General features: G+C 48.1%; 1 protein-coding gene across 1 annotated transcript; it reads right to left on the bottom strand.

Annotated features, from left to right (window-relative positions):
* Nucleotides 1–222: 222 nt before the first annotated feature.
* Flg (filaggrin) lies at nucleotides 223–14,663 on the bottom strand. The gene is made up of 3 exons (XM_021265986.2): nucleotides 14,582–14,663; nucleotides 10,486–10,647; nucleotides 223–9,916 (listed from the first exon to the last, which is right to left on the bottom strand). The coding sequence occupies exons 2-3, from the start codon at nucleotides 10,621–10,623 to the stop codon at nucleotides 806–808; spliced, it is 9,249 nt and encodes a 3,082-aa protein (XP_021121645.2). The 5' UTR covers nucleotides 10,624–10,647; nucleotides 14,582–14,663; the 3' UTR covers nucleotides 223–805.
* Between the last annotated feature and the right edge of the window lie 380 nt (nucleotides 14,664–15,043).

Genomic DNA, 15,043 nt, shown 5'->3' with positions numbered 1-15,043 from the left:
AATAGAACAAAAACCTTTTTATTTCTGAAAAGTGGTACTGTGGGACAGTGTTTGTGCTGGACAAAACTACAAGATTTGAATAAATTCCTTCTCTTACTATTCATTACTTATTTTTGGCATGGTGTATACTACTATATGGTCATTCTACTTTTCCATGATAGAGTAAAGAGATTTAGTTCTATACATGAAAAATTAAATTTTTAGATTTTATGAGAAAAAAGCACAAAAGAGACAAAATGTGTTATATATGATCAATTGTTTATTCTCAATTTTTATATAGTTTACTTTCTAAAATTCTATAGGCCAAATATGGTTTTATTAAATGCTAAAGGAAACAGTTGCAAAAGAAGGAGAATACAGGGAGATTTACTGAGTTTTGAGAGTAATACAGGATTCAGGGAGTCTATAAGACTGCTTTTGTAGTTTGGCTCCTTTGAAACATTATTCGAAGATTCAAGTATCAAACAGAAGTGGATCCAAATTTAATTTCTAAAATGCAATACAGTATCCAATATCCAATACAGTACAATACAATATCCAAACAATCATAGTTTTCCAAATTTAGTCCTCAGTCACATTAATTTCTTTGACTTAACATTATCTGACTATAAAGTTAAAAGATCCCAGAGAAGAAAAAGAAAGGGCCATAAGAAAAACAAAGGGCCATGAAGTAGTATAGAATATTCCAAAGAAAATGGTAGGAAAAAATTATTAACCGAAACTACTATGTAAAGTTTCTAGATTGAAAGTTGAATTATATGTAATTTTTCCTACTGTTTGGCTTAATTCTATTTCCACTAATTTCTCACTCATAGTAATAACATCTGTGTGACCGACTAAATTCCAACTGCTTTGATGTATCATTTGAAGAGCCATAAAAACCTGGTTGTATATCACTGCTCCTTATACTGTAACTAATATACTCCTGTCGTCCCCTGGTGACAGACTGTGGATGCCCATGCCTGGGTGTCTCAGCCTGCTGGGGCCCCGAGTGTCTGGAGCTGTCTCTTGCCCGCTCATGCCTGGATCCCTGTCTTACTCCGCCGCTGGATCGTGGATCCCTATGCTGGCCAGTCTCACCCTCATCGGATGAAACATGTCCCGAGCTGTCTCTACCCTGCCTGTGGTGGGGTTCCTGCCGTCCCCTGGTGTCAGATTGTGGACGACCGTGTCTGGCTGTATCAGCTTGATGGGACCCAGAGTGTCTGGAGCTGTCTCTTGCCTGCTCGGGGTGGGGTTCCTGTTGTCCCCTGGTGCCGGATTGTGGACGCCCATGCCTGGGTGTCTCAGCCTGCCGGGACCCCGAGTGTCTGGAGCTGTCTCTTGCCTGCTCATGCCTGGATCCGTGTGTTACTCCGCCGCTGGATCGTGGATTCCCATGCTGGGCAGTCTCACCCTCATCGGATGAAACGTGTTGTGAGCTGTCTCCAGCCTCCTCGTGGCGGGGTTCTTGCTGTCCCCTTGTGCCGGATTGTGGGCGACGGTGTCTGACTGTACCAGCTTGATGGGACCCAGAGTGTCTGGAGCTGTCTCGAGCCTGCTCGTGGTGGGGTTCTTGTCTTCCTGTGTGTCCAGATGCAGACCTTCCCCGGGAGGACTGGGTCTGTCGGCCAGTGGAAGTCTGACGGCCCTCAGAGCCCCCATGCCTAGCGCTGTCCCGTGCCTGCTCTTGGTGGGATCCCCTGGTGGCTCTACTGCTGGTCTGATGTTGTCCAGTGGCAGAATCAGACTCATCCTCAGTGTATTCCTGGTACAACCAAGACTGACTTTCTGAGCCTTCAGACTGTCCCTCGCTCTCACTGGCCTGCCTCAAGCCCGCTTTGGGGTGTGCATGCCTGGCTGACTCACCTTGCCGGGACCCCGAGTGTCTGGAGCTGTCTCTTGCCTGCTCGTGCCTGGATCCCTGTCTTACTCCGCTGCTGGATCGTGGATCCCTATGCTGGCCAGTCTCACCCTCATCGGATGAAACATGTCCCGAGCTGTCTCTACCCTGCCTGTGGTGGGGTTCCTGCCGTCCCCTGGTGTCAGATTGTGGACGACCGTGTCTGGCTGTATCAGCTTGATGAGACCCAGAGTGTCTGGAGCTGTCTCTTGCCTGCTCGGGGTGGGGTTCCTGTTGTCCCCTGGTGCCGGAATGTGGACGCCCATGCCTGGGTGTCTCAGCCTGCCGGGACCCCGAGTGTCTGGAGCTGTCTCTTGCCTGCTCGTGCCTGGATCCCTGTCTTACTCCGCTGCTGGATCGTGGATCCCTATGCTGGCCAGTCTCACCCTCATCGGATGAAACGTGTTGTGAGCTGTCTCCAGCCTCCTCGTGGTGGGGTTCTTGCTGTCCCCTTGTGCCGGATTGTGGGCGACGGTGTCTGACTGTACCAGCTTGATGGGACCCAGAGTGTCTGGAGCTGTCTCTTGCCTGCTCATGCCTGGATCCCTGTCTTACTCCGCTGCTGGATCGTGGATCCCTATGCTGGCCAGTCTCACCCTCATCAGATGAAACGTGTCCCGAGCTGTCTCTACCCTGCCTGTGGTGGGGTTCCTGCCGTCCCCTGGTGTCAGATTGTGGACGACCGTGTCTGACTGTACCAGCTTGATGGGACCCAGAGTGTCTGGAGCTGTCTCTTGCCTGCTCGGGGTGGGGTTCCTGTTGTCCCCTGGTGCCGGATTGTGGATGCCCATGCCTGGGTGTCTCAGCATGCCGGGACCCCGAGTGTCTGGAGCTGTCTCTTGCCTGCTCATGCCTGGATCCGTGTGTTACTCCGCCGCTGGATCGTGGATTCCCATGCTGGGCAGTCTCACCCTCATCGGATGAAACGTGTTGTGAGCTGTCTCCAGCCTCCTCGTGGCGGGGTTCTTGCTGTCCCCTTGTGCCGGATTGTGGGCGACGGTGTCTGACTGTACCAGCTTGATGGGACCCAGAGTGTCTGGAGCTGTCTCTTGCCTGCTCTGAGAGGGGTTCCTGTTGTCCCCTGATGCCGGATTGTGGATGCCCATGCCTGGGTGTCTCAGCCTGCCGGGACCCCGAGTGTCTGGAGCTGTCTCTTGCCTGCTCATGCCTGGATCCGTGTATTACTCCGCCGCTGGATCGTGGATTCCCATGCTGGCCAGTCTCACCCTCATCGGATGAAACGTGTTGTGAGCTGTCTCCAGCCTCCTCGTGGCGGGGTTCTTGCTGTCCCCTTGTGCCGGATTGTGGGCGACGGTGTCTGACTGTACCAGCTTGATGGGACCCAGAGTGTCTGGAGCTGTCTCGAGCCTGCTCGTGGTGGGGTTCTTGTCTTCCTGTGTGTCCAGATGCAGACCTTCCCCGGGAGGACTGGGTCTGTCGGCCAGTGGAAGTCTGACGGCCCTCAGAGCCCCCATGCCTAGCGCTGTCCCGTGCCTGCTCTTGGTGGGATCCCCTGGTGGCTCTACTGCTGGTCTGATGTTGTCCAGTGGCAGAATCAGACTCATCCTCAGTGTATTCCTGGTACAACCAAGACTGACTTTCTGAGCCTTCAGACTGGCCCTCGCTCTCACTGGCCTGCCTCAAGCCCGCTTTGGGGTGTGCATGCCTGGCTGACTCACCTCGTCGGGACCCGGAGTGTCTGGGGCTGTCTCTTGCCTGCTCATGCCTGGATCCCTGTCTTACTCCGCTGCTGGATCGTGGATCCCTATGCTGGCCAGTCTCACCCTCATCGGATGAAACGTGTTGTGAGCTGTCTCCAGCCTCCTCGTGGCGGGGTTCTTGCTGTCCCCTTGTGCCAGATTGTGGGCGATGGTGTCTGACTGTACCAGCTTGATGGGACCCAGAGTGTCTGGAGCTGTCTCTTGCCTGCTCGGGGTGGGGTTCCTGTTGTCCCCTGGTGCCGGATTGTGGACGCCCATGCCTGGGTGTCTCAGCCTGCCGGGACCCCGAGTGTCTGGAGCTGTCTCTTGCCTGCTCATGCCTGGATCCGTGTGTTACTCCGCCACTGGATCGCGGATTCCCATGCTGGCCAGTCTCACCCTCATCGGATGAAACGTGTTGTGAGCTGTCTCCAGCCTCCTCGTGGCGGGGTTCTTGCTGTCCCCTTGTGCCGGATTGTGGGCGACGGTGTCTGACTGTACCAGCTTGATGGGACCCAGAGTGTCTGGAGCTGTCTCGAGCCTGCTCGTGGTGGGGTTCTTGTCTTCCTGTGTGTCCAGATGCAGACCTTCCCCGGGAGGACTGGGTCTGTCGGCCAGTGGAAGTCTGACGGCCCTCAGAGCCCCCATGCCTAGCACTGTCCCGTGCCTGCTCTTGGCGGGATCCCCTGGTGGCTCTACTGCTGGTCTGATGTTGTCCAGTGGCAGAATCAGACTCATCCTCAGTGTATTCCTGGTACAACCAAGACTGACTTTCTGAGCCTTCAGACTGTCCCTCGCTCTCACTGGCCTGCCTCAAGCCCGCTTTGGGGTGTGCGTGCCTGGCTGACTCACCTTGCCGGGACCCCGAGTGTCTGGAGCTGTCTCTTGCCTGCTCGTGCCTGGATCCCCGTCTTACTCCGCTGCTGGATCGTGGATCCCTATGCTGGCCAGTCTCACCCTCATCGGATGAAACGTGTCCCGAGCTGTCTCTACCCTGCCTGTGGTGGGGTTCCTGCCGTCCCCTGGTGTCAGATTGTGGACGACCGTGTCTGGCTGTATCAGCTTGATGGGACCCAGAGTGTCTGGAGCTGTCTCTTGCCTGCTCGGGGTGGGGTTCCTGTTGTCCCCTGGTGCCGGATTGTGGATGCCCATGCCTGGGTGTCTCAGCATGCCGGGACCCCGAGTGTCTGGAGCTGTCTCTTGCCTGCTCATGCCTGGATCCGTGTGTTACTCCGCCGCTGGATCGTGGATTCCCATGCTGGGCAGTCTCACCCTCATCGGATGAAACGTGTTGTGAGCTGTCTCCAGCCTCCTCGTGGCGGGGTTCTTGCTGTCCCCTTGTGCCAGATTGTGGGCGACGGTGTCTGACTGTACCAGCTTGATGGGACCCAGAGTGTCTGGAGCTGTCTCTTGCCTGCTCTGAGAGGGGTTCCTGTTGTCCCCTGATGCCGGATTGTGGATGCCCATGCCTGGGTGTCTCAGCCTGCCGGGACCCCGAGTGTCTGGAGCTGTCTCTTGCCTGCTCATGCCTGGATCCGTGTATTACTCCGCCGCTGGATCGTGGATTCCCATGCTGGCCAGTCTCACCCTCATCGGATGAAACGTGTTGTGAGCTGTCTCCAGCCTCCTCGTGGCGGGGTTCTTGCTGTCCCCTTGTGCCGGATTGTGGGCGACGGTGTCTGACTGTACCAGCTTGATGGGACCCAGAGTGTCTGGAGCTGTCTCGAGCCTGCTCGTGGTGGGGTTCTTGTCTTCCTGTGTGTCCAGATGCAGACCTTCCCCGGGAGGACTGGGTCTGTCGGCCAGTGGAAGTCTGACGGCCCTCAGAGCCCCCATGCCTAGCGCTGTCCCGTGCCTGCTCTTGGTGGGATCCCCTGGTGGCTCTACTGCTGGTCTGATGTTGTCCAGTGGCAGAATCAGACTCATCCTCAGTGTATTCCTGGTACAACCAAGACTGACTTTCTGAGCCTTCAGACTGTCCCTCGCTCTCACTGGCCTGCCTCAAGCCCGCTTTGGGGTGTGCATGCCTGGCTGACTCACCTCGTCGGGACCCGGAGTGTCTGGGGCTGTCTCTTGCCTGCTCATGCCTGGATCCCTGTCTTACTCCGCTGCTGGATCGTGGATCCCTATGCTGGCCAGTCTCACCCTCATCGGATGAAACGTGTTGTGAGCTGTCTCCAGCCTCCTCGTGGCGGGGTTCTTGCTGTCCCCTTGTGCCGGATTGTGGGTGATGGTGTCTGACTGTACCAGCTTGATGGGACCCAGAGTGTCTGGAGCTGTCTCTTGCCTGCTCATGCCTGGATCCCTGTCTTACTCCGCTGCTGGATCGTGGATCCCTATGCTGGCCAGTCTCACCCTCATCGGATGAAACGTGTCCCGAGCTGTCTCTACCCTGCCTGTGGTGGGGTTCCTGCCGTCCCCTGGTGTCAGATTGTGGACGACCGTGTCTGACTGTACCAGCTTGATGGGACCCAGAGTGTCTGGAGCTGTCTCTTGCCTGCTCGGGGTGGGGTTCCTGTTGTCCCCTGGTGCCGGATTGTGGATGCCCATGCCTGGGTGTCTCAGCATGCCGGGACCCCGAGTGTCTGGAGCTGTCTCTTGCCTGCTCATGCCTGGATCCGTGTGTTACTCTGCCGCTGGATCGTGGATTCCCATGCTGGGCAGTCTCACCCTCATCGGATGAAACGTGTTGTGAGCTGTCTCCAGCCTCCTCGTGGCGGGGTTCTTGCTGTCCCCTTGTGCCGGATTGTGGGTGACGGTGTCTGACTGTACCAGCTTGATGGGACCCAGAGTGTCTGGAGCTGTCTCGAGCCTGCTCGTGGTGGGGTTCTTGTCTTCCTGTGTGTCCAGATGCAGACCTTCCCCGGGAGGACTGGGTCTGTCGGCCAGTGGAAGTCTGACGGCCCTCAGAGCCCCCATGCCTAGCGCTGTCCCGTGCCTGCTCTTGGTGGGATCCCCTGGTGGCTCTACTGCTGGTCTGATGTTGTCCAGTGGCAGAATCAGACTCATCCTCAGTGTATTCCTGGTACAACCAAGACTGACTTTCTGAGCCTTCAGACTGTCCCTCGCTCTCACTGGCCTGCCTCAAGCCCGCTTTGGGGTGTGCATGCCTGGCTGACTCACCTTGCCTGGACCCCGAGTGTCTGGAGCTGTCTCTTGCCTGCTCGTGCCTGGATCCCCGTCTTACTCCGCTGCTGGATCGTGGATCCCTATGCTGGCCAGTCTCACCCTCATCGGATGAAACGTGTCCCGAGCTGTCTCTACCCTGCCTGTGGTGGGGTTCCTGCCGTCCCCTGGTGTCAGATTGTGGACGACCGTGTCTGGCTGTATCAGCTTGATGGGACCCAGAGTGTCTGGAGCTGTCTCTTGCCTGCTCGGGGTGGGGTTCCTGTTGTCCCCTGGTGCCGGATTGTGGATGCCCATGCCTGGGTGTCTCAGCATGCCGGGACCCCGAGTGTCTGGAGCTGTCTCTTGCCTGCTCATGCCTGGATCCGTGTGTTACTCCGCCGCTGGATCGTGGATTCCCATGCTGGGCAGTCTCACCCTCATCGGATGAAACGTGTTGTGAGCTGTCTCCAGCCTCCTCGTGGCGGGGTTCTTGCTGTCCCCTTGTGCCGGATTGTGGGCGACGGTGTCTGACTGTACCAGCTTGATGGGACCCAGAGTGTCTGGAGCTGTCTCTTGCCTGCTCGGGGTGGGGTTCCTGTTGTCCCCTGGTGCCGGATTGTGGACGCCCATGCCTGGGTGTCTCAGCCTGCCGGGACCCCGAGTGTCTGGAGCTGTCTCTTGCCTGCTCATGCCTGGATCCGTGTGTTACTCCGCCACTGGATCGCGGATTCCCATGCTGGCCAGTCTCACCCTCATCGGATGAAACGTGTTGTGAGCTGTCTCCAGCCTCCTCGTGGCGGGGTTCTTGCTGTCCCCTTGTGCCGGATTGTGGGCGATGGTGTCTGACTGTACCAGCTTGATGGGACCCAGAGTGTCTGGAGCTGTCTCGAGCCTGCTCGTGGTGGGGTTCTTGTCTTCCTGTGTGTCCAGATGCAGACCTTCCCCGGGAGGACTGGGTCTGTCGGCCAGTGGAAGTCTGACGGCCCTCAGAGCCCCCATGCCTAGCACTGTCCCGTGCCTGCTCTTGGCGGGATCCCCTGGTGGCTCTAGTGCTGGTCTGATGTTGTCCAGTGGCAGAATCAGACTCATCCTCAGTGTATTCCTGGTACAACCAAGACTGACTTTCTGAGCCTTCAGACTGTCCCTCGCTCTCACTGGCCTGCCTCAAGCCCGCTTTGGGGTGTGCATGCCTGGCTGACTCACCTTGCCCGGACGCTGAGTGTCTGGAGCTGTCTCTTGCCTGCTCATGCCTGGATCCCTGTCTTACTCCGCTGCTGGATCGTGGATCCCTATGCTGGCCAGTCTCACCCTCATCGGATGAAACGTGTTGTGAGCTGTCTCCAGCCTCCTCGTGGCGGGGTTCTTGCTGTCCCCTTGTGCCGGATTGTGGGCGATGGTGTCTGACTGTACCAGCTTGATGGGACCCAGAGTGTCTGGAGCTGTCTCTTGCCTGCTCGGGGTGGGGTTCCTGTTGTCCCCTGGTGCCGGATTGTGGACGCCCATGCCTGGGTGTCTCAGCATGCCGGGACCCCGAGTGTCTGGAGCTGTCTCTTGCCTGCTCAGGGTGGGGTTCCTGTTGTCCCCTGGTGCCGGATTGTGGACGCCCATGCCAGGGTGTTTCAGCATGCCGGGACCCCGAGTGTCTGGAGCTGTCTCTTGCCTGCTCATGCCTGGATCCGTGTATTACTCCACTGCTGGATCGTGGATTCCCATGCTGGCCAGTCTTACCCTCATCGGATGAAACGTGTTGTGAGCTGTCTCCAGCCTCCCCGTGGCGGGGTTCTTGCTGTCCCCTTGTGCCGGATTGTGGGCGACGGTGTCTGACTGTACCAGCTTGATGGGACCCAGAGTGTCTGGAGCTGTCTCGAGCCTGCTCGTGGTGGGGTTCTTGTCTTCCTGTGTGTCCAGATGCAGACCTTCCCCGGGAGGACTGGGTCTGTCGGCCAGTGGAAGTCTGACGGCCCTCAGAGGCCCCATGCCTAGCACTGTCCCGTTCCTGCTCTTGGCGGGATCCCCTGGTGGCTCTACTGCTGGTCTGGTGTTGTCCAGTGGCAGAGTCAGACTCATCCTCATTGTATACCTGGTAGAACCTGGCCCGTCTTTCTGAGGATTCAGAGTTTTGCTCATTGTCATTGACTCTACTCTCATTGGCAACCCTATGTCTGATGTCCCTAGAAGCAGAGGAAGGTTGACTATGCTTGGAGCCTTGTTGCTGCGAGCTGTCTACTGATTGCCCTTGATGTGCTCCTCTTGATCCTTGTGTAGTGGAGCCATAGTGTTCACCAGCATTGTCAGCCTGCCTTTCTTGGGCTGAGTGTCCTTGATGGGACACTGAGTGCCTACTGGTTTTTCTTTCCCTGCTTTCGGTAGAGCCATGCTGGGAGACAGCCCCTGTGTGGGTTGAAGGAGATCTTGTGGCTGAGTCTTCTGAATGCCCGTCACTATCACTTTCCTGACTGTGGCTGGCCTCTTGGTATCTGTCTGTCCTCGACCTGGAGTGTCCAGGTCCAGTTCTGGAACTTCTAGGGCTGTCTCCTGAGTGCTCGTGGTGGGATTCTTGTCCCCTCCTCTGTCCATATGCTGGCTGCCTGTCAAATGATTGATTTTCCCATAATTGAGTATTTAGTGCTGTAAACTCTTCTCCTTCTGATCTGCAATATGAGTCTTCATTGTTTGACATTTCCTGTTTTGCAAATATTTCCTTTGTGTCACAACCCAGTCCAGTTCCCTTCTTTCCCTTTCTTTCTAAATGACCAGTTCTTTCTTTTTGCCTTCTTTCTCCTTTTTCTGTAGAATTAGACCTTTTGTGTTTTCCTTGTGAGTTCTGATGTTTTTTTCCATGTTGTTTGCTTTCTGTTGGAGTGGTTGATTTACCTTTTCGTCCTCCTTCTCCAGAGGTAGACCTATGCCTAATTTTTCTGTTCCGTTTTGGACTCTTGGATCTTTCTTTATTGTGTTTTCTTCCACTTTTCCTTGAGTCACTGTGAGTTCTTTTCCTTTGGTCTTCTATTCCTTCATCTACCTCATCATCTTCATCTTCATAACCATGACTATTCCTTTTGTGTTTTTGCCTTGATGTATGTGAAGTCTTACTTCCAATAGACTGGTAATATGCTTGAGCCAGCTTGAGTACCATCAGCAAATACTCTGTGAAGTCTATTTTATCATTGTGGTCTACGTCCAGTATGTGCATGAAGACTTCAGCAGTGTCTGGGTCATCTGGATTCTGTAAAAAGAAATTCACAGTGGTAAACCACATCTGACTCAGAATGTCAGCTAACTAACCTTGAGTTCATTCAGGTTTCAAGAACTCTTGGTACCATAATGGAACAAATCTCTTATATTTTTTTCCCTTTAGCTTTTTCTTTTTAGCTTTTTTGATTCAGCTGATAACTCTGGAAACTCTGGAAAAATAAGCTTTATAGACTAGTAGAGAATGATGAAAAGATTTCATGAAATAATTGCCTTGTTACCTTCTTTCAAGAGTCATTATTTTGTATAATCCAAGACTTACTTGTCTTTTAAATATACCTTGATAATATTCTTGATATGGGTAATAATATTATAGATAGCTAAATAATTGTTCATCTTGTGTTTATAATGAAATATCTATATCATTTTTCTTTCACATAGGGTGTCTGTATATGTATATGTATAGTTATAGAGATAAAAGCAAATTCTGAAATATGACTGTGTTTCAAATGAAATGGTTAAAGAGCATTCAGAATAATCTTGTTAGGTTATTGGTGAAGAACAGAATTACTTTATTCTTTGGTCCTCTCAAATAGTGCCTACCTTCAGGATTGGCCGAAACTCCTTTTCCAGCAGTTCCTTCAGCTCTCTTTTGCTCAATGTGTCAGTCTCTTTATCTTCTTTTGAATATTGGTGGAAAAGGTCAATGATGGCAATTATGTTTTCCAGGAGAGTGGACATTTTTTGGGGGTGGTTTATGTGAACCTAGAAAGAGGAGGTAAAACTTTGTCTTATACTACTTTTTTATTTTGAGATTGTATTATTAAATGATTTTCCACATTTAATCCTATATTCTCCCCTAAGTAATCTGTCTTTAAAAATAAAAACTGCCCATGAAAAACTGTCTACAATAGACACAGTGAAAATCAACAAAGACTAGGCCAATTTACTGGCATTGCTCATTTCTGGGCCTAAGCCCAGTCATAACAGTAGTTGTCAGAGACCTGTGTGCTGTAGTTAAGGTCATCTTTCTTGTTGATCTGGCTGTTGGTTATAGCAGAATTTTAGAATGTGTCACTAGTCCGAAACAGGAAAATTTAGTCATAGTAATTTGTTGAAAACCAATTCTCCAATGCTGATTTTATGAATGGTTAAATTGCAGAGACTTTTGTGAAAGCCAATTTCTCCAGTGGTAAGACATGAAATATTCATTGCCTTTTTTTTTTAAAAGCATGTCATTAAGTTTGTAGTATTTTTAATTGGATAGGATGGCTTTAATAGATTTTCAATATAATACAAACAAGTTTATTTTTGACTGGTTTTCATTTTGTCACTTGAGGAATGCTAGTTAAGTAATGTTCAGTTATCTCATTGATAATGAAAGAAAGTAGTGTGTCAGTAAATCTAAACAAGCACTCATTGTACAAAAGAGTCATAATGACTTCTTCAGAACTTGTAAAATCAGGTGAAACTAAAATACCAAAGGAAACAATAATATAAAATATATTACTGTAATAGTCAGGAGTAAAGCATTTTTGGACCTTAGATTGGTAAGAGGAAACAGGTGTCAATTAATTTTTGCTGTGGTTAAATCACATAAGAACATATATATTTTGATGAATTTATGGGTATCCCCTGAAAGAGAATTTAAAATTTCTAAGACATTTGAAATGAAAGGAGAAAATAAGAAATCCCAGGAGTAATACTAGTTAAAGTCAGGGATATAGACATGGTTCAGATTATGAGGTTCTAAGTGTCTGAGTATAACATTGGTTTATTTTATTCAGAGGACAATGGGATGTCACTGGATAAGTTTTTGTAGAGAATGATATGATACAGTTAAAAAATATTACTTTGTGCAATACACTATTAGGTTGTTTCAGATTAACCCTTCTTTGAGATCAACTAGAAAGCTGGAGTGTGTGTGTATGTGTTGGAGGATATTTGCAGTAAATTTAACCAATAGCCAGGCATGGTGGCGTATACCTGTAATCCCAGCACTTGCAAGGCTGAGGCAGGAGGATTGCCATGAGTTTTAGGCCAGCCTGGGCTACGTAGTGAGTTCAAGGTCAGGCTGGATTACATACTGAGACTCTGTCTCAAAAAAATTTAAATGAATATAACAATAATTCCTATAAATTAATACAAACATACAAATATCTCATTGGGAAAATGAGTCCCTCAGGAATTTTACAGAGCGTAGCTAAATGAATAAATAATATAAATATATAAAGTTTTAAATAAATATATCAAGTTTTCAACCTTGTTAATCACTAGAGAAATGCAAATTGAAATTACAGTGTGAGACTGTAGCACACTCCCAAAATAACTAAAAAGATAAACAGGGAAAGAAACTTGACAACATGAAGTATCTGTGAGGATGTGGAGAATAAAAGTCTTTCATATGCTGGAGGGAGCATGAACTCTCAGAAACACTTTGGAAAATTGCTGGGTAGTATCTAAGACCCAGCAGTTTACTTTCAGACTAGGCATAACAGAGATACGTACCTATATGCAACAAAATCCTACATCACAATGTTCATAGTCTCTTATTTATAATGCCTCTTCAAATAGAAACAACTCAAATATTTATCAGGAGAAAAATGGATAAATAGGCTGTGGTATTTTCATATAACAGAGATGGGATGGAGGGTAGCTTGGACTAGGATGACAGGTGTAGAGAAGGAGCCAGTGGGAGTGGGTGTGGCATGTTGTGCAGGCAGAGTTGACTAGAACCAGACATACTGATGAATCAATGTCGGAAAAAGACAGGGACTATGGCTAATTTATAGTTTTGGGTATTTCTCATGATTTTTATTATGATTTCCATTTTCTTTCATTTAAACTACTATGGTCTTTCTACTTTTTTTTTTTTTTTTGGTACCAGGGATTGAACTCGGGTCCTTGTGCTTTGGAGGTTCTTTCTACTTTTTTCCACTTCCTGTAGTCCTGTTTTTCACTTAGCAGCCCAGAGTGACTGTTTAATACATATACTAGATTATTTTACTACTCTACAGTGACTTCTCATGTACTCATTTTATTTTTATTTTTAATAATATATGTTTGCAGTACATAATGATTACCTTCATCACAGGGAGTTGGTACATGTACATAAGATACCTGAATTCTCTTACATCCTTCCTCATGTTCTTAATGTACAAAGTCTACTATGCTCCTTTTTACATGGCCCAATCCTGGGTAGCTCTCTGAAATCACCATATTCCTCTTTTAAAATTTGCTATAAGGACACTAGCTTCTTTTTAACCTTTGGAATAAGTTAATTCCTACTTTAGAATCCTGCCTTTTACCTTGGCTAATTTCTTTTATCTTTAAGATCTCAGCTTACTGCAATACCATCCTACTTTAGTTAGAAAACTATCACTAAGACCCAAAGCCAAAAACCAAATCAAACCAAACCAAACCAAAACAAAACAAAAATATATGCTGGCAGTGATGCCGAGAAAGGGGAGCTCTTACATCCTGTTAGTAGGATTGTAAATTGGTTCCACTCTTACGGAAAAACCGTGTGAACATTCTTTAAAAAGTAAAAATAGAACTATAATATGATCTAGCAGCCCTACTACTAGATATATACCCAAAGATACTACTAGATATATATCCCATGTTTATTCACAATAGCCAAGATATGAGTGTCCACTTATAGGTGAATGGATGAAGAAAAGGAGTATATACCCAATGGAGTTTTATTCAGCCATAAAAAATAATGAAATCCTATCACTGGCAGCAATATGGATGAGCCTTAAGGACATTATGTTAAGTGAAATAAGCCAGGCACAGAAAGACAAGTACCACATATTCTTACTCATATGTGGAAGCTAAAAACAGAGATAGGAGGAATAAATTCTAGTATACTAGGGTGACAATAATTTTTTATGTTTCAAAATAGCTAGAAAAATGGATTCTTAATTTTTCAAAAAGAATTAAGATGTGTTGTGTACATGTATCAAATTCATACAACAAGTATAAGCATGTAATGTAAACATGTACTAATAAAAATTTAAAAATGAATTTTGAATATTCCCAGCCAAAGAAATGATATTTTAGGTAATATGCCGGTTTCCCTGATTTAATCATTACAAATTGTATACATGCAATAAAATATACTGTACTCCATAAATATACACAATTATGTGTCAATTAAAACCTTTATTCAATAAGCAAAAAAAAAAAAAAAAAAAAAGAAAAGGATAATTCCTCAAAGAAGTTTCACCTGGCCATTTGATCTAAAATACGTTCCTCCTCCCACCGCTCTGCTACATCAATTTGCCTTTCTTCATTATTCTTGTTATTATTTGAAATGCTTTTATTTGCTGTTTGTTTACTGACTGCCTCTCCCTACTAAATGCCAGTTCCTAAGAGTAATGAGTTTATATAGTTCACTGCTGCTAAAGCAGTACCAAAAAACAGAGCTTGGCAAATAGAAGATAGCTAATATATATTTATTGAATGAATGAACGGAGAATCTAACTGTACAGAGTATTGAGTATCCTCATGGAAAGCAAATTTGTGCCCTCATTGACTGTCTATATAGAAGTAAACTTTTTGTGATAGTGACACTAAAAATAAAGGAGAAAACTCTTAAACATGAAGGTTTTTTTTTTGCCTTAGAATACACATTCTTCCATATTTTCATTTTGCTTAACACCAAGTAGGCAAATTTAAATGTACTCCCTCTTACCTTGTTCACAAGAAGAGTGAATAGAATGCAGCTGAAGGAGCTTGCTGGGTACTGAACTCTGGGCTAAGGGCCTTTTTATAGCAACTGCATCTAGGGAGCAGCCTTCTTCTGTGGGATGGTCTGATTCATTCCTAACCAAACCCAGATCCACCCATACCTCCACCTTTATTTCTCCAGTGACATCTATTTACTTCCCAACTTCCTCACGTACTCATCTATACTTGTTTTAGCAAGTTGCAAATTTGGATTTAGATTAATTGGAGTTATTGGAGATTTTATGGAGGGGACTATGTGACTATTGCAGGTTCTTTGTGTGTAGGGTCTGCAACTACTTTTTTGGTAACCCCTGCCTTGACCTGATGGATATTTGATAAATATCTGTTGATGATCTTTATACCCAAAATGGTAGGATATATATTTATAGGAAACAAATTCAATTTATGGTAGGAAAACATCACAAGC

This window comes from Heterocephalus glaber, unplaced genomic scaffold (genome assembly GCF_053883595.1).
Source record: "Heterocephalus glaber isolate CG9 unplaced genomic scaffold, H.glaber_assembly_v1.0 deba00001795, whole genome shotgun sequence".
Taxonomy (NCBI): Eukaryota; Metazoa; Chordata; class Mammalia; order Rodentia; family Bathyergidae; genus Heterocephalus; species Heterocephalus glaber.
The sequence above is the reverse complement of the archived record's forward strand: the minus strand, read 5'-3'. Positions and strand labels throughout refer to the sequence as shown.

Bases quoted from the DNA above. Each gene is read 5' to 3' on its own strand.
- Flg (XM_021265986.2), bottom strand. From the start codon at position 10,623: ATGTCCACTCTCCTGGAAAACATAATTGCCATCATTGACCTTTTCCAC. The intron at 9,917-10,485 runs GTAGGCACTATT...TTCTTTTTACAG, and splicing joins AGTTTCGGCCAATCCTGAAG to AATCCAGATGACCCAGACAC.